The 18,438-nt window shown below is 52.1% G+C and overlaps 1 protein-coding gene across 5 annotated transcripts in view; it reads right to left on the bottom strand.

The window, feature by feature from the left end:
- The window catches only part of SUSD4 (sushi domain containing 4), an 85,148-nt gene that overhangs the window by 39,507 nt on the left and 27,203 nt on the right, over positions 1-18,438 (bottom strand). For all 5 annotated transcript variants that reach the window (XM_036235432.1, XM_036235430.1, XM_036235431.1 and 2 more), the window contains exon 3: positions 978-1,190. In XM_036235432.1, coding sequence (XP_036091325.1) covers positions 978-1,190 — 213 coding nt within the window. The remainder of the gene's footprint in view (positions 1-977; positions 1,191-18,438) is intronic.

Raw genomic sequence — 18,438 nt, 5'->3', positions numbered from 1 at the left:
AGACGAAGAGTTTACATATCATTATTATAAAAGCTCCATCCCAAAATAAAGTTAATCATGGTGTTAAGAGAAACAGAAAACTCATTTCTAATGAACTCGATGAAATGTAAGTTCTATGCTCCGTGGTAATTTGGCGCTAGAATTAATTACTGATTCACACCTATTCCTACTTTAGCCTTGCCAGTCCTTGGAGATACATGATCAACAACGTGGCATTTCAATTAGTTAAACTCAGTGCATTCTTTTAAACTCTAAAAGTATCAACAAAGAACAAATAAAAATATACATATATATTTGGAATTTATATATATGTTTGTCGAAACACATATTTGTTGAAATGCATATATTTGTTATTTGTGTATATATATATATATATTTGTTGAACATATGCAGATTTAAGGATAATTGCTAGACGTAAAAGAATATTTCGTCACGACAAATAAATTTAGGGATAATTGCTAGAAACAAACGGCGAGCCTGTCGGTCTGTCATTGCTTGCCACGTTTCTCTCGTCCCTTCGATGACTCACGCACCTGATAAGCAGTAATTGATTTAGCCCCCCCCCCCCCCCCCGAGCAACACGCACCACCTGGATCGCTGTACGTCGCGTCTAATACATTCACCGAGCTTCCTACTGAGCCGCGGGGAAAGGAGCCCAGCATTGGCGGCCCAGGGAGCGAACAGCGCCACTGTCGTCTGAGTCGCAATCTCGCATTGGCAGGAACAGCGATACGTCGGATTGTAATGGCGATAGAGAAGAAAGACGATAACGCCGAGATGGTTTATCTGCTGCCCCGGCCCTCGCGACACACACGGGCTGCTCTGTCCGCGTGCGGGACTAGCCCCAAAACACACAGCAGCCCCGGACGCCGACCCCTCTGGCACACACGGCCTCGGACCCGAGGCCACGCAAGGGCAGGCCGACCACGGCAGCGGCGTCCACGGGAGGGGGAGGGGCGCGGGTTGGAGCACTTTACCTTCTTGCACGCAGATGGGTTTGTCGCTCGGGATCCAGCCCAGGGTCCCGTTCAGATGCTTCATACACAGCCTCTTCGTAGAGCCCTTCAGCTTGAATCCGTCTTGGCAATGAAATCGGGTGACAGAGCTTTCAAAGAACACCCCTTCGCTGGGCGTCCTGAAGCCATTCTCAGGAACACCTGGGTCGGCACACACCTGAAGGTCATCGAAGCCTACGTTGACAGAGAGAAGAAAAGCGACCTCTGAATATGTTCTAACGCCAAGGGTCTGCCTAGATAAACGGCAGACGCTGTATCCTCTCCCACCCTGGGGACTGCCCAGCTATGCCAAGAACATAAAAAGCCGAGAACATAAGCAATCCAGGGCACATCTCATGCTAAGGCCTTAAGATAGGGAGACGAGGAGAAGTCAACAACCAAAGAAATACGAGGTGGTCTGCAAGGGTGAGGGAGGAGGAGGAGGAACCTGGCCTTGCAGGTGTGTAGGATATCAGCAGTCAGAACTAACTGGAGGGAGGCGCAGGTGGCGTTCTAATGGGAATGGCGTGAGTGACGGCTGGAGAGGGTGGGCCACGTTGAGGGGGCAGCAGGTAGCCGTGGCAGTGACACGGAGAGGGTACCTTCCCTGCCCCCGCTCCATCTGCCAGGCCTGGTTCCAGCACTTCCTCCTCTGCGGAGCCGTGCGTCCGCCCAGGCTCCCCCACCCAGCCCTCCGCATCCCAACGTGGTAACGTGGACACAGCCCTGCACGGAAGTACTTGGAGAATGGCCGCCTCCCATGCCGGGCTGCCAGCCCTGCAAGGACGGGTTTTTCATCCCCGCATCCCCAGAATCTCTCGTGATAAGCTCCACAAATGTTTGATGAACAAATGAGTAGTTGGAAAAGGGAGTGGGTGACATATCGGGGGGACCCTAGGACACCCAGCTAAGGGAGGAGGCAGGTGTGGAGCTAGGGGGCAGGGCGGCGGCAGCTTGAGGGGTGAACCGAAGGAGACAGGCAGTGGGCGGGTCAGAGGGAGCAGGTGCCAGGTGAGAGGCATTTCGGCTCCGCCCCCTGTCAACCGACAGGGGCGAGGTAGATGCCCACAGGGCTGGGATGAGGCAGGCCCTTCAAACGAACATGGCTGGTTGGGGAAGCCGAGGATAAGAAAGGGGTGCTCCGTGTGCACAGTGAGCCACGTGTACCCCTCAGTGCTACGAAGGCATCCTACTCCATGTCTTACAAAATCAATGGACAAATCCTCATTGAGTAGGTGCCAAGAACAGAAACGCAGAAGTCCGTCCAGATGGGGGCTGAGGTGCCCACCCACCCTCGACTCCAGCACAGCTGCGGGTGCCAGGTGGGGCTGGACACCATCGAGACGCGGCGGAGGGCTAGGAATAGCCTGGGCCACCGCTGAAACACCCGCACAGACGCAGGAGCCAGTCCCCCGGGGGCTCTTGGGGGATTTACCTGGTTTCCAGGCAATGCCCAGACGCTGGGCTCATCAGACAGCTGATTCTCTCGAACATGTTGAGTTTGCAAAATGTCCTTAGCTGGTAGGTGATTCCCTCACCTCAACTTCTAAGTGCTCGTGTGGGACTCACTTGCCGCCCTCCCCACGTGGCCCCACGATCCCGGATATTGGCTCGGTGCCACCGTGCTGAAAGCCACAGTGGCAGGATGTCCACAAGTGACAGTTCCAGTCAGCTCCCTGCGGAGGTCACAGGCACGGGAAGCAAGCAGACAGCGACGAGGGGGGCGGGGGAGCAGACAGCTCCGCACCTGACCCCACCGCACCCCTACGGAGACGCAGGCCGGACATTTCATCTCACGGAGGGGTAAACATAGCGATTCAACATGTCTACACCTTACCCCGTGATCGCCATGATAGGCCTAGTAACCACCTGTCCCCGTACAAAGTTAGATGCCATCACTGATTACACTCCCCGTGCTGGACATCCCTCCCCTTTCTTATTTTAGAAGTAGAGGTTCGTGCCCCTCGCGCCCCTTCACCGTTTTTACCCACCCCGCCCCCTGTCCCCTCTGGCGACCCTCGGTTAGTGGTTAGTTCTCTGAGTCTGCTCAGACTTCCCGTGTAAGCGAAACGGTTGATGCTTTTACAAAGCCTCATCCAGCCTGCTCGCCTCCTCCTGCAGGTGGCAGTAGCTCCGTCGCACTGTGGGGACCAAGCGCCCCGACCAGACGGCTGTGCCCCAGCTTGCAGAGAGGCCGGTGACACCTGCAGGGGAGGGGCTATCAAGTATGGCCGAGCCATTAAGCGATGGCTCCGTGTCTTTACGCCAGAGGAAAGTGTCGTAGGTTGTCAAGTGCCTCCTCAATGGTGACGGTCGGCAGTCCCCTTGAGGCTAGCAGTCTTAAGGTGGCTCCTTGCCAGGTCTATCTGTCACAGCATCGAGGTGGCGAAACCGGCAGCCACGGAAAGCAGTGGAATCCCTGATGCCCTCGCGGGCCAGAAGGCCTCGCAGCATAAACACACAGGGTCCCCGGCGGTGTGGTCACTTGTGGCGCTCGGCAGGCGAGAGAATGCAACTCATCCTCCCACACACGCCACGTGTGGAGGACCCGTCTGCTTTAACGGGGCCGGGGAGGGGCGCGTGCGCGTCAGCGGGCCGGCTGGGAGGACGGGCCAGGTCTGCGCGAGGGCTCCGGCTGCTCCCTCCGGGAGGCGCAGACACCGGCCAGGCGGCGGGAGGGGTCGGAGGCACGAGGCGGAAGCAGCCGAGCATGCGTCACGGGTCAGGAAGGGAGAGGTGTGGCCCGAGGCCTGGGGGATGAGGGACAAGAGAGATGGAGGCCCATCCTGAAGCCGTCACACGTGACGCGGGGGTGGCGACCGAGAGCTCTGACCGGGGACGCGGTGGGGATCGCACTCGTGTCTCGAACGCTCTCTTGCTCCCACCGGGAGCTGGGAAGATGACCAGCTGCGTCTCAGGATCACAGGATCACGGGGGCAGCTTTACAGAAAGACGGGCCCACCCGGCCTGCCTGCTCCGGGAGCCGGGAGCGGCCCGGGGGCACGCGCGTTCACAGAGCTCTGCGAGCGACTCTCGGCGGCCGGCCCCGCTCCTGCGTGAGGGCCGGCGTTGGAGAACTGCGGGGTATCAAGGCGACGGCGGTCACCCAGGTGAGAAGTGATGCGTCAGAAACGAGGCAGAGGGCATGAAATAGGGCCACGAGAGACACCGAGGACATTTAGGGCGGGGAACGGGGCCGGGGAAGGAGTCGAACGAGAGGCATCCAGGATGCTCCCGGGTCCCGACGCCGACAGCTGGGCAGACGGCATTGGCAGGACAAGGCGGAGGGTGGTCCAGGGGCACCGAGGACAAGTGCGGGGCGGCGGGGAGGGGAGTGTGAGTCTCAGGGACGCCCCGCAGAGACGTCTGGTGGCTGCTGGCGCACGCAGGCTGAAGCCGCACGGTGCCCTGAGCGGGGCGTCCGAGAGCGGGCGGCAGCCGAAGGCACCGGTGGCTGCCCTCCTGGGAACACGACACGTCACCAAGACAGAGGCCCCTGCAGGGCCGGCGAGGGGCAAGGCCTGACTGCTGTCACCGAGCAAGCGAACGGGTCTCAGGAAGGAGGAAGCAGGTGGTCAGGGGTCGCCCCGAGGGCAGCGAAGCGCAGGTCTGAGACGCGTCCACCCGCTGGCTGGAGACGGGCACCGGGCCGGTCCCATCCAAAGCTGTGGTAGTGACAGGGAATGAGAGTGGCCCGGTCTTCACACCTCGTCAAGCCCTCGGTCTCACGAGGAGGCCTTGACACTTCCGGCTTGGCTACTACGGAATCTGTCGAAACCTACCGGACAGCTTTACTGTAAGCAACAGAACAAGTCTTTGAAAAGAATCGGAAAAACGAAAGAGGTGTGAAAAGCCATCTCTTGGCTGATTACAACCGAAAAGTCATATTCTGGAAAGGAAGAGTGTATCTAATGTAGCCAAATCGCTTTGGAACGGGGGCTGGGTTTCTATTTCTTTGTAAACTGCTCTATGCGCCTTTGGGGAAAGAAACAGGATATAGACAGAAAAAATGGATTTTTTTTTATGCATTTACGTACTGAGAGGGTCCTGAGGCTAGGGAGGAAAGGGCGTCCCTGCCAAAGTTCAGACAGACATGTCTGCAAATTTTAACTGGAATCAGGTGCACCCCCAAGCTCCCCTCCCCTCCCCTTCCCCACGGCATTCACGGTCAGTCTCAGGCAGGTGGCATTAAAGTCACGTTAACGGTCTCTAGTCTGACCCCTTTGTCTCCCAGAGGAGGTCACCAAGGTGGACATCCCCCCCCTCCCTGCCGCCCACCCCCCGGAGACCAGGCTTAGTGGGCTGGGGCTGGGAACTCTGACTTGTCACCTGGAGCATCCAGGGATCCAGGTGGTCGGCCATCAAATGTCCACTGACAATGGCCAGCTTCTGCAGAACATTTCTGGAGACAAGAGAGGCACTTTGGGGAGATGGCGACCTGACCGCAGATGGTGATTTCACGACGCAGAGTTAGTGCCGGAGACCGGAGTGCCTCTCGCCGTGGTGGGGAGGGCGTCAAGGACCCAGAGGGAAGGGTGTCCAGGGAAGGTCTCCCTGGACCACGCAGGCTTTTCCTCCACTAGAACTAAACATTCGACTCCCATCTGCCCCCAGGCTGAACGGAACCTGCCTCTTTCTCATCACCAGCGATGCCGGTAAAGCCTCTTTTAAACCACCTAACTCGTAAATGATCACTGTGCTTCAATAAGCCATTACGCCGGGAAGGGAACCTCCTGCCACATGAGAGAAAAACCTTCAGAAACCTTTCCTATTTTCAAAGACTCTGCAGGGCGAGTCGCCTGGGCTTGCCGAGTTACGAGCACGAAGTGGAACGGGTGGGTCCTGAGGACGTAGCGGTAAGGGGCTCCTTCTGCCACTTTCTTACAGCCGAAGTCCACCTCGTCTTGTGCCCCCGTGAGCTTTCCCGTCACCCCGAAAATCCCTTCCTCTTAGAACAAACTGAACTTATGTTTAAAAGGAACGCATGTAAAACATTAAATAAATAAAACAAAACAAAGCGAGCACGTGTATCGATAGCCCGTCTATTCCAAAAACTATTTGAGCAGGCGTTGTATCTACAACGAGACGTCACCAAAGAAAAGAAGAGGGAGAGAGAGCAACACTTGAAAAATTAGATGAGGCGAAACCTATGCCGCGAATAAGCTTAAATAATTCTCTCACATCAATATTGTATAACCCACGCTCCTGGCTGCTGGTGTTCCGATGACGCAGCGTTACCTGGCATGCCACAGGTCTGCAGCCAACCGGACATGTCGGGGGGTCCTCACTCCACCCCCCAACCCTTCAGGGGCTCCTGATGTCACTTCGGGGTGTGTGTCTGCCCTGGAGTGTTTCTTCTGAGCCCGAGATTCTACAGAAGTTCTGCATATTCAGGTCTGTCCTGAGCCAAGGTCAGGCTCAAACATTCAGAGCTTCCTCCTCCCTGATGGTAGAGAGTATAGGACGTGCCAAACATCTTCCAGAAGATGCTGGAAGGTCTGAGTAAACCACTGCCCCAAACGCCTCGGCTCTTGGAGAGATGGAGGAGGAAGTAAGCCCGCCCCAAACCAACCTGCCTCTCGGGAAAAAGACGAGGTCCCAGAACCAGGGTGCGACAGGAAGAGCAATTTAACCATTTAACCCTGTTAAAATCATCATTTAAATCAATGGGGAAATGTGATTTTCTTCATAAAAATGTATTTGTCACATATATTCCATAACGAGACCGTCACTGTTTCTTGACCTTCCCCCTTCCAGTCTAAATAATCTCTGCATTTGGCAAAACCTCAGCTCTTTGTTTTCAAAAAGAAAAGAGAAGAAGGAGAGAAGGGCATTTTTAAAAAAATGGAAATGGAGAAGAAGAGTTATCATCTATTTATACACTAAGTCGACACCCGGCGCTGGGCACTGTGGCAGGCACCCACCGGACAAAGGACGCGAGCTGGGGCCTCCCGGCCAGCGAGCTGACGGCTGGGACTTCCAGCAGGGTGTGATCTGCAGGTTGTGACCGCGCTGTAGGTCATGAAATCAATTTTAAGGATCACAACCAGCACTTTGTAGAAATGAAGCCGAAAGGAAAAGGCAAAGCGCCTCCGACCCGGCCAGGGTGAGTGGGCATCGTTCCGTGCCGTTTTATGAGTCACGCCGTGCACGTGGGCGAGTCCACGATTTAAAATGTGTTTCTGTCGGGGGGTCACGGTCAAAAGCGTTTGAGAAACACTGCCTTAACAGACTCCGCCTTGTCCTTCTTTTTGAACACATAAATTTACTTCAAATAATGTTGTTAGTGCTGGAAGGCCCAGGTTCTGCAGGGAGACCACGTGACTCCACCGCTGTCTAGCTGCGTAACCTTGGGCGAGTGACTCAACCTCTCTGTGTCTTAAGTTTCTTTATATATAAAACGGGTATTATAAGAATAGTGCCTCCTGCTAGGGCTGTTGTGAAATTCAAATGAGATGTAAATATACGTAAAGCATGACAGGCGTATGGCGAGTGCACAGTACATGTGTTTAAACTGCTAGGTCATTAATTTTCAGCCAGTTCTCTAAAGAACAAAAACATAGGCATCTTAAGGAGGCGATCTCCTAATTTCCTAGAACCACCTTAATTTCCAAACATATTCAAGCTTATTTTTTCCCCTAATTTGCCCTAGAAGTAAGTGTCTTTGAAAATGACTGTTGAACTTAAGAATAACAAACACTTCTAGAGTCAACGGTAATATACAAACCTCCAGAGAGTTGAACTCTGATTTTTTTTTTTTTTTTGAATTAAGAGCCACACTTGGATGGGAAACCCAAGGGCCGGCAGCGTTTCATGCAGAGACAGCCCTGGCCTTTATTCTAAACACCACCCCGGGGCTCCTGGGGAAGCCGGGCCATCACGCACTCTCAGATGAGCGGTCAGACTCCATGGCGCCCCCTGGCCGGGGCACAGGGATGTGCAGGTTTCTGGGTATCAGTGCGTCAAACCCAAACCAAACAGAAACGCCAAGGATTCGAAGATTCTTCGTGGAGAAAGAGCTCAGAGCACAAGAACTGGCTTGAGACAAATTTTCCACAAATTTTCCAGGAAGAAAGAACACAAAAAATTAGACAAAGGAAATCAAAAGTGTCGACATTAATTTAGTTTGTGTATTTCGTGCTATGTCTTTCCATAATTCAGTGTATCATCGGTTACATATTTAAGAGGTATCTGAGGGAAAAATGGGAAGCTTATTACTGTTATCTTTTATTAGGCTAAACAGATTTTTCGCTGCAAAGCAGTGTCTCTTGGGAAATACAGAAAAGACCAGGCTTGTTACTATAGTAATATTTCTGCCACACCAGTAGCATGATATACTATTAATTGCAGCAAATTTATACATTTATACTAACGAGATAGCACTTAAACCTAGTTTTTTGAAGACACAGCGAGTCGGGGGATATGAAATTTATCTATGTGGGTTGAAGGCTATGTATTCTGGATTCCATTACCCAGAATCCACATTGAACACTGCACCATAATAATATCATGCTCATTAGTTATAAACGTAATAACGATTCTGAATATTTGGATGGTAATCAAGTTAGGTAACTGTTCCCTAGAAGTAGCGAGACTGTTTTTATGTTTCAAGAAAGATCCAGAGATGAATAGAAAGTCTGCCACGTCTAAGAAACATAGCGAACATGTCTTAATAGCATAATTTAGACTTGATTAAAATGGAAAAAGACCACAGATGTGGAAGCCGGAGCACTCCCCATTTGATGCCAGACAGATATTTTCCCCCTCTTGATTTAATTCGCTTTGATTACCCAATTATCCCTAAATCCTTTCACTCAGTTTCAGCTCCAATAAAACTGATAACAATGCTAACTCATAATGCGATTTTTCACTTCAGTCTCATGATACTGCTTCATAAAAGCAGCCCCACAACATAACGAAATTGTTCCAGGCTGTGATATCATAACAGGGAAAAACAGAATAAGCCTTTACTCAAAATAAAGCAAGCACAGAAAACCATGAGAAAAGTCCGAGGATTTCCTCCATTGGCAGGAAGATGGCGACATGGAAATCGGTATAAACATTCTTGGTTGACAGAACACTTGAAGAAGACATGGATGAATTCAAAAAAATGATAATAAAACCTGATCAATAAGTTAAAAACATGGCTCTTTTCTATAATAAATCCCTACCAAGTATAACGAGGCTGCCTGTCTAGCTAAGGTCTGTGAGCCTGGACAGGGAACTTGATCTTCCTCAATTTTCATCTTATCAGTAAACCCGATGATTCCTCAGATCCCTTCTGCTCCTACATTCCAGGATTTCCAGTCTCTTTTTGATAAAAAATTGGTAACAACTTCCCCCAGCACAAGCCTCAGACTGAAGCAGCCCAGAAGACAATTCATGAGTGGTTTAAACAAACAAAACAAAAAATTTCTAGAACACATTCTCAAAATGCCTATGGCTATCCATTGTGTTTAAAAACTCAAATTCCCTTTCGTTTCTAATCGCAACAGCTTTAGGCGATACGAAAACGGTTGTCCGCATGTGAGAACGTTACTTTTTACAAATTGTTTTATGTATGCACCCTCATTTAGCACATAACCACCCGTGAGAGCAATATAACAGTTTGATAGTATTCGTTTTCACAGTCGCTATGTGAACAGCCAACTGTTAATAGTACAAATATTAAAACAATCTTTTCAGAAATACGGTGTAGTCCCTCCCAGCAAGCGGTTCATCCACAAACTATAGAGTCCAGATCACTAGCAGCGAGGCTGTTACGACCCCTCCCAAGCACCTCTGGGACTTTTCTAGGGTTTGGGGATGGGGAGGCAGATGGAAAAGAAACCACTGGCTGACTTAGGACAGTGTCACGACCCCATCTTCATACAACATAGAGAGACTCTCCTCAGTCCTATCAACAGGCAGACCTCAGTACGCACTCGGTCAAGTAACAAAGAGCTTAGGGCTCTGTTTTAGTCTTTATGTTTTGAAGACAATTAGCTCGAGGACAATCTTGCTCCCATCACCTGTATAAAGTCATCACAAAAAGTTGCTCAGATATTGAAGCGACTGCCATTTCTGCTCTGTCCCCCGAGGTCAAAGCCATGTCGCCACTCACAGATCAGTAGTAGACATTTGTGCCAGAAGATCTTTGATCTGAATATGTTGAGGTCATTTATTGAAATAGTAGTGCCTTATAAATGTAAAGTTCTATCCCCTATCTCCCTTACCGTATTTAAGTCAGATGGGATCTTCATAAAAATATTTTGAAAACTACAAAACAGTAAGCAAGTAAATACGAGCTGAAACTTTTCAGCAATACAGAAGTTACAGAACGTTATTGCTGGAAGGAATTATAGAAGTCTCTTAAAAATTTTCCCCCATTTTATAGTTGAGAAATTTGAGACCAAAAAGTTTAAATGACTGTGTAGACTCACAGTGCTCTGAGCGGGGAGAGGGACAGAACAGAATCCAGATTCCCGATCTGGTTCCTTCTGACTCCCAGGACGGCAAAGCAAACCTCACAAAGCGGCTACCCTAATCTGCCCCCGTCAGAAAGCGCAACTTGACCTGACAGCCCTCCACCTCGGACCACCCCCCAAACCTACCCGTATGAATCCATTCAGACTTGTATAGAGTTTGTTGAATTTTTCTGACCTTAAAATTTGGGGAACATTATTCTGCTGATGCATAAAGAGAGTTGTGTTCCACGCCTTCTTCCAACAGCTCGTCTCGGGGCACGACAGGGCGAGACGTTGAAAACCTTCCTGCGACAGATCAATAGGGCTTCGAAGCGCAACTGAAAAGAAAGAGGTAGCCCGGCACACGCGGGCTCCCAGCCACCTTGCAGGTCCCGCCTCCTTTGGGACGCCTGCTGAAGAGGCAACGGTTGAGCGGCAGCTACCTAGGGCCAACGACCCCGGGCTTCCCCTGCCTGGGGCCACAGGAGCCCAGGTTGCTTGTCTGACCCAGTGAATGTGGGTGTGGGGGAGGAGCTCCCCAGTCCCCACCATGCACGCGCGCGCGCGCACACACACACACACACACACCCACCACTGAAGCTCTCACCAGCCAGGCAGGTAGGTGTGCGAAGCAGACGACATTTAACTCAGAGAAATGCAGGAAGCATGCCACTTCTTGCCCCTGGGTGTCGACGCGAAGCCTCCTTCCTGGTATTTAAGTTCGGACCGGACAGGCAGGAGCCACCCTGTCGCCGCTGCTCTGCAGGCATGAGGCCTGGTGACAGCCACCTCCGGGACAAGATGGTCCCCTCCGGAGGGCCAGTCCTTCTGGTTAACTTCCTGTCACCCCTTTGACTTCAAAGAGTTTTCTGACTTCATTTTATCATTCATAAAACACTGGTGATTTGGTTTCTCCGTGTGATCTGTGTGACTTATAAAGTGTCACATTTGTGCCACTGGGGTTTCATGGCTGAGTTCTAACATCCGGTCTATGTCAGGACCGCAGCACCGGGGCGTGCTGGGCACCGCCGATCGGCCTCACGTGCGGCCCGTGGGTGACCAGTTGGAAAGGGCGCTCTTGAGTGCAGGCTTGCGAAGGCGGCACATCTTTTACTGAGGCCTTTGGTCCCGTGAGGCCATCCTTCCAGTCCGAAGACTGGACAGGCCCTGGGACAGTCCCAGGGCAGGGCCTCTGGAAGGTGCTCTGGGTCTCACGCCAACCTCTGCGGCCCAACGCTGCCATGTTTTTACAAGCGCGACTGCGGTGCCGTGGCCTCGGCTGCAGCGAGAGCGTGCAGCCCCGTCGTTCTCCCGGGGGGACCCCAGCGTCCCCCGTCGTTCTCCTGTGGGGACCCCAGCGTCCCCCGTCGTTCTCCTGTGGGGACCCCAGCGTCAGGCCTCACAGCACCTGCCCTGCACGTCGGCTCCCCATGGAATCGCTAGTATCTACTCATACGATAAAATGCCCTGAAACCATCACAATGACATTTTGGAAATTCTCCGGTCATTAAATGTTAATGATTGTGGGACAAGCTCCCTGCCCCATACGTAGTTAAAAACAAAACAAAACAAAACAAAAAAAACCCAACATACAAAGAAGTATATGCCGCACGATCCTTTTTTTTTTTTTGAATAATAAAAAGGATACATGAGCATAGAAAACAATGAAAAGAAATCTGCCTAAATATTAGCTGGGTTATTTGGGACTGAAGATTGATGAGTGATTTTTATATTCTTCTTTATACATGTCTATATTTGTCGAATTCTCCGCAACGAACATTTATAATCGAGGAACAAGCGTCATGTTTCACGTGCCCTAATGGCAAAGGAGTGTTAAATCGGGAGTGGCCGACGGAGGGCCCAGCCTCGCAGGGTGAACGCAGAGCAGACCCGGTGAGGCTCCGCCAGGGCGGCGAGCTACCGAGGTCCAGCTCTGCTTCGGTGCACGTTACACCCCACAGAGACCACGGCGCACCGCACGCACGGTCCGTCAGCGGTTTCCTTAGCTTGTCTCCCTGCGGGGTTGCCGATGCGGCCTGCGGGCGCCCGAGACGCCGGAGGCCGCGGTCAGCGCGTGATGCTGTTGCCGCCGAGGGCGCCGCCCGCGTGGTTCACATCTCTCTCCTCAAGAGGGTTGCCGGCTCGCGGGAAAACAAACGATGCTCGCGCCGGGCGGGCACCACGAGACGGGGAGAGAGCGAAGCGGATGGGTGCTGAGGACGAAACGGCGTCTGGTCGCGACTGATAAAGAACCATTACAGCCTACCTGAAATTACTTAATTTCCTGAACGCCGTGTTATAAATACCCTGTCAGTGGAGTCAGCTGGTTTGTGGGAACAGGAGGTGAATCAGAAACGGTCTGGCGCAATACCACCGGCTTCCCCAAATATCCTTCTCTCTGATCTTCGCCTACACACTACCTGGATGACGGAGGGGCAAGCTACAAATCACGTAAGATGTTCGCCCAGCAGCCTTGGCTTACTGGAGAGCCGCTTTGCTCAAAGGGAAAAAAAAGTTACTTAAGGGTCCTTTTTCATCTACAAATTTCTACCCTAATTGATGGCTTAAAATGCACTGTCGCAGTATCACAGTAGTGATGGGGGTAGAGGGTGTTTGTGAGCAGTCGAGTATAGAAATAAACGAGTTTAAGATGAATGCAAAGGGAAAAAAAAACATGCAGATACTTGCTTACTCAGGAATAGGCTCAGACTTTCCTGTCACTATTTTTCTTACAAAATTGTATAAAATCCCCAAACCTCTATAACGGAGGAGCAAATAAGTCTTCTTTCCTCCAGCGTCCAGATGCAGCCCGTGCTATACCATCGGCCGGAAAATAAAAGAGAAAAATCCGTGCTTAGGACTGGGGTTAACTGGGGCTTGCACTGTGTCTCCATTCTCAACGCTGAAAGAACCACAAAGAACTTCCTGCGCTAGGATACGGCCGTTTGCTAATTTCCTCTAAGCTCAATTCATTTTCTAATTTCATCTCGTTGCCATTATTCCAGTGAGAAGCCACAGGTAGTGCCTCCACCTGTAAAGTAGTATTAATTAGCAGCCAACAGGGCGAGCAGGAATCATGTGCTCCATTTGCACGGCTAATGGTTCAGTTCACGAATGCCAGGGCTCAAAATATTTTATACCAGCCGATCTAGAGAAAAACCATGTGATCCTGGGTGCATTTAAGAACCTTTGGCTCCTACAGGCCGAGACAGTCACACCTGGAGCTGCTATGCAAATGAGATCATCATAATTTCGAAGTCGGAGAGGAAGAAAATGAAGCAGCTGCTATTTAATTTTCTATGGAGCCTACAATTTGTCTCATTAGCTGGCAAATAGGATGGGCCGGGAAGGGAAGCAGCTCCAGTCTCGACTCGGCACGAGAGGAAAATGGCCCCGATCAGGTCACTCACTCCCGGCGGGGGCGGGGGTCAGCGTTAACCGCGGCTGCTGGGCTGGCTCCATCCTCTCAGGGACACACGACCTGCAGCACATTACAGAAGATTCCAGAGCCTATTCCTTTCTCTAAAAAAAAGAGGGATCTGAAATGCCCTGCCTGTCTCTCAGAGCCATGGTGCGCCCAAGGAGGTAAGGATCTTTGAAAACTCTGAAAAGCTATTCAAGTGAAACGAGAATGACCTGATGGGTAAACGGAGGCTCAAGGGCCGAAGTTTGGCTGGAATCGCAGAGTGCAGCCAGGAGGCTGGGCTGCCTCCCTCAGAGGCTCAAGGAAAAGCCCCACATCTGTCCGTCTCTATTCACGGTGTTGCCCACCAGCCGAGATCTGAAAGCAGAGCTGACCGGCCCTGACCCCGTCTCTCTCTACACGACTCGACCTCAGGGGGTCTTGAACTGCAGGATCTGGTGAGCCTCAGAAGGCAGGGACGGCCTCTGAGGCCGGAGGTGTGCCTGTGAAGGCGGTGAGGGTCCGGCCCAGCAGCATGGACCTCGTCCAGGGCAATCTCAAACCAGTAGGCAGGGGCGGGGGGCGGGGGGCGGGGGGGGACCCTTCAAGCAAAGTGTCAGAGTCTCGGAATTTCTCAGATCTCAACCTGGGTCGGGAAAGATTTTGCTTTTAAATCCATTTGGTCTTTCAGAAAGTGCTCAAGAAACTTGGAGAGGTGGTCTCTGCCAACAGTTCATGCTCCTCCTTTGCCCCTAAAAGGACTGATTTCCTCCCTCCCTCCCTCCCTTCCTTCCTTCCTTCCCTCCCTCCCTCCCTCCTTTCAACTCAAACCACTATTTCTCATGAGGCTAAAGAGCCCATTTGCTCCAGACTTTCTTTGCCCTGGCGGCCCCGGAGTTGCCTTGACTTCACCGGAAGACGGGTCACACTCCACCACCTGTGTGTGGCATCCGTGAGCCCAGCAGGCCCTGCGCCTCTCACCGGGGCTGGGTTAACAACCTTCCCACGAGACACCCTCTTATTCCTCCGCTGGTTCATGTGGAAGCACCCAAAACACACACTGGAAAATTCCCCTACGGATCAACTCATGCACCAACAGGAGCGCTGGTCAACCCCGACCTTCGTAAGTAAAGGAAAGACCGCCCTTCAGTTAGAGATTACTGAACATAAAAAGGTAATATTTTTCTAATCTAACCTCGCAGACTCCGTGAATTCTACTGAGAGCATTGATTTAGAGTTTAAGAGTTCATTGTTCTATTTATCTTTGAACTTTGGCCTTGAGTATAGAGCTTGGCACACAGAAAAAAAACAACATATTGTTGGGGTTTTTTTAGTTAATGAACATAAGACATTGTGCCGAGTGCTACGAAATAGATGAGGCTCCAGCCCCCTAGAAGCAAAAACCCGTACACAGATAATCGTGAGACGAGAGAAAAGCTGGAAAATGCCATGTATACGTGATTAAAAGGGCAGGTGGCCCGTGCGTGTGTGTGTACACGTGTGTGTGTGTGTGTGTGTCGGGGAGAGCATGGAGAACTGCAACGAGAGTTGTGCATTTATCGAATTAGTCCTAAATTATAGGTTATGGATCCATCTCCTTGACTAGAGTAAGCTTTTCACGGACACAGACCATGTTTGTTTATGTTTGTGCAATAGGAATGGTATTTTGAAAATACTAAACTGATGTATTTTTCATTGCCTTATAATCCTGTTCCCTGCAGCCCTCGCGCATTTTCAGCTCAGCCTTTCCCCGGGGAAGCGCGGCAGCCGGCAGCGCGCCAAGCCAGGCCGCGGACGGGAAGGGAGGCGGACGTGGGCGGAAAGGCCAGCAGGGGGGAGGAAGTGGACAGCTCTTCTGCCTTCGGGTTGGGGAGCTGGAGGAAGAGGGAAGAGAGGGGTAAAGGGCAGAACTGGCGGGGAGGGTGGCAAAGGAGAAAGGGGGGAGGGGGAGAGGAAGGAAAGAGGAAGGGAGGGAAGGAGAGGGGTTGAGGGGAGCAGAGGAAAGCTGAGGGGACGTTTCCCCTGCACCCCTTCCAGGCTCTGGGTAACGAGACGCCCGGCATCGACGTCCACGATGGGAAGGAAACGCGAAGGTGGCGTGGAGGGTTCTGATAGGCCGTGGCCCGGGGGGGCTCCAGAGGGGGCCCTCGGCTCCCATGTGGCGGGGAGGGACCAATGGGGGACACGTGAGGTAGCTACAAATGCAGAGAAAGCCGATGCGCCACGACGATGCTAGGAAGGGCAGAAAGGGGGCTTCGCAGCTCAACTGCAGGGTGGACCCCCAGGCTGGGGACAGAATGAGGCCAAGACGCAGAGTACGGGCCAGTTAGCAGGTGGCCGCGTCAACGGACCTCAAGCCCAAGAGTTACGCCAGCCGTCGGGACCCCCGATGACCAGAGGAGAAGGAGCTCACAGCCAGCATGTCCCTCCCCCTGGCCACGAGGACGGCTAGGCTTCCCTACACCCCGACGCCGCCAGGGCTCTCGTTTGCAAACACACACTCATAATTCCCCCTCCCCGCCCCAAGATCAGGGCTCCGTCCCCCAGGGCCCCCCGCGCGGGGTTCTCTTCTCCTGCGTCTCTACCACAGCCCGTCCCACAGTCCGGTTGAGACGGGCCTACAAATCCTCCGCCTCCATTTTGCCGAGCGGGGGAAGGAACCGGAACATTCGTGAATCTGCATGACTCGAGAGGGACGCCGGCTCTTGGTATGTGGCTTGGCATCCCTGTCCTCTCTCTCCCGTCTCGCCCAGAAGACAAAAAACAAAAAACAAAAAACAAAAAAACAAAAAAAAAAACCCTCTCGGGGGCCGAGGTCTTTATTAAAAAATAAACAAGCTAATTACAAAATAAAAGAATTCCCAAATAATACCATCATCCGATTGAATTTAGCCATAAGAAAAGTAAAGACAAGACATGACTCTAACAGAAATATATTGAGAGTGATAAGGGACAGTAAATTTGGAACTTGTGGTAGTTTCACAGAATTCTAAGAAAAAGACAATTCACAGTTCATACCAAGCCTCATCCGTGTGCACGGTTTCCTGTAAACCACATTTAACTCGTCCTCTGATTTCAACCCAATCAGCACAGAGAACAAAAGAAAATGACTTTCCTATTGTATGGTGAAAGCCAGACCAGGTGACCCCGCCCTGCTTGGGGCCATGAACTGGAGGAGCTGTGGAAAGCGGCTCCAAGACCCTGCTCACTCCGCCTCCTCTGACTTAGCAGGGGGAGCAGGGGGCCACGGCCACCCCCTCGGGAGCCTTTGTGCATTTAGAAAATGGCAGACAGAGTTTCAGGCCAGAGCTCAACCTTGATGAGGGGCCATGACAAGCAATCTTCTCCTCGCCTGGCACCCTTGGGCCAGGGGCCACCTGCATAATGCTATCACAGGGAGGGAGTTGTCACCGGCCACAAAGACCCAATAAGATATTACATTTACATACAAAGTCTCCTTGGTCAAACCATCATTTAGAAAGCACCAGTTTGCTGAAAACACATTTTCTTCAGGAGTAATTTTCTTGTTTGGCTCTAGTCCAAAATGTAGGGCAGAGAACGGAGGTCTCAACAACCGACTCTAATCTCTTTACCCACAAAGGCGATCTTTCCTTCCATACTCAAGACTAAGCAGAGACAGCGCGCCACAGGGCAATGTTATCCGTCAGCAGGAAAATAATGAGCGGTCTCTAAAAATAAAAATTTTTAAGAAAATGGGCCCTTTTTCGCCTCTGCTCCTAGATGTGATCATCGCAGTGTCAAAACGTCCGAGTAGGACCATTATTAAAATATCTTACGTGAGTTCGACCCCAGCTGCTGCGCACAGGGCGCTCAGGTGTGGTGTCTCAGGCCTTCTTCCTGGGCCCTGGCATCCTCTTTGTTAGGGAGAAGGACGCCAGGGCTCTGAGCTGTCACGTGACTGGCTGACGGTCTCAGGCAGGTGGCAGAGCCAGGACTAAGGCCTACACCAGCCTCCTCCCTGCTCTGGCCATCCGGTCCTCAGCACAGAGTTGTCTGACTCGCTCTGAATAGAGACCCCACCTGCTGTGTCCTGCAAACGTCCTGATTCCTCTGGGGAGACACGTCGGGGACGCCTCTCTGATCAAAACGTACCTCTGCGCTGGCTTTTCCCACCTGACCGCCCTCACCGTTCAAAGAGCAGAGCACGTGTCCAGGGGTAGGGAAACCAATGCCGCAGCCGCCTCTGCCGCCCGGCAACCTTGTCCCACGTCCCCCGTCGCTTTCTCATGCCCTGACTTCAGAAACACCTGCAAGGCTTGCTGGGAACAAGTCCGATTCTGCCAATGCCATCGGGCCCACACGTCAGCAGCCGGGCCTCGGGGGCGGTGCCTGCTGCCCTGGCTGGTAGACGAGATGGCTCCTCAGAACCCATCAGGAATTCTGCCATTTGGTTCCCCGATGGATCCTCGTGGCTACCGAGCTCTCTGCCCTCACCACCACTCCACAAACTTTTATTCTGGCCTAGAGTTTGAGGACCATTAGTACCACGCACCCTCCACCAGGCTTCCAAGTCCATCTGTTGCTGGATTGTGCCAAGAAAGCAAAACTCAGCCCCTGCGTTCAGTCCTTCAGT

This window comes from Rousettus aegyptiacus, unplaced genomic scaffold (assembly GCF_014176215.1).
Source record: "Rousettus aegyptiacus isolate mRouAeg1 unplaced genomic scaffold, mRouAeg1.p scaffold_m13_p_18, whole genome shotgun sequence".
In the NCBI taxonomy this organism is placed as follows: Eukaryota; Metazoa; Chordata; class Mammalia; order Chiroptera; family Pteropodidae; genus Rousettus; species Rousettus aegyptiacus.
Note: the sequence above shows the minus strand (reverse complement) of the source record. Positions and strands in the feature narration are given on the sequence as shown.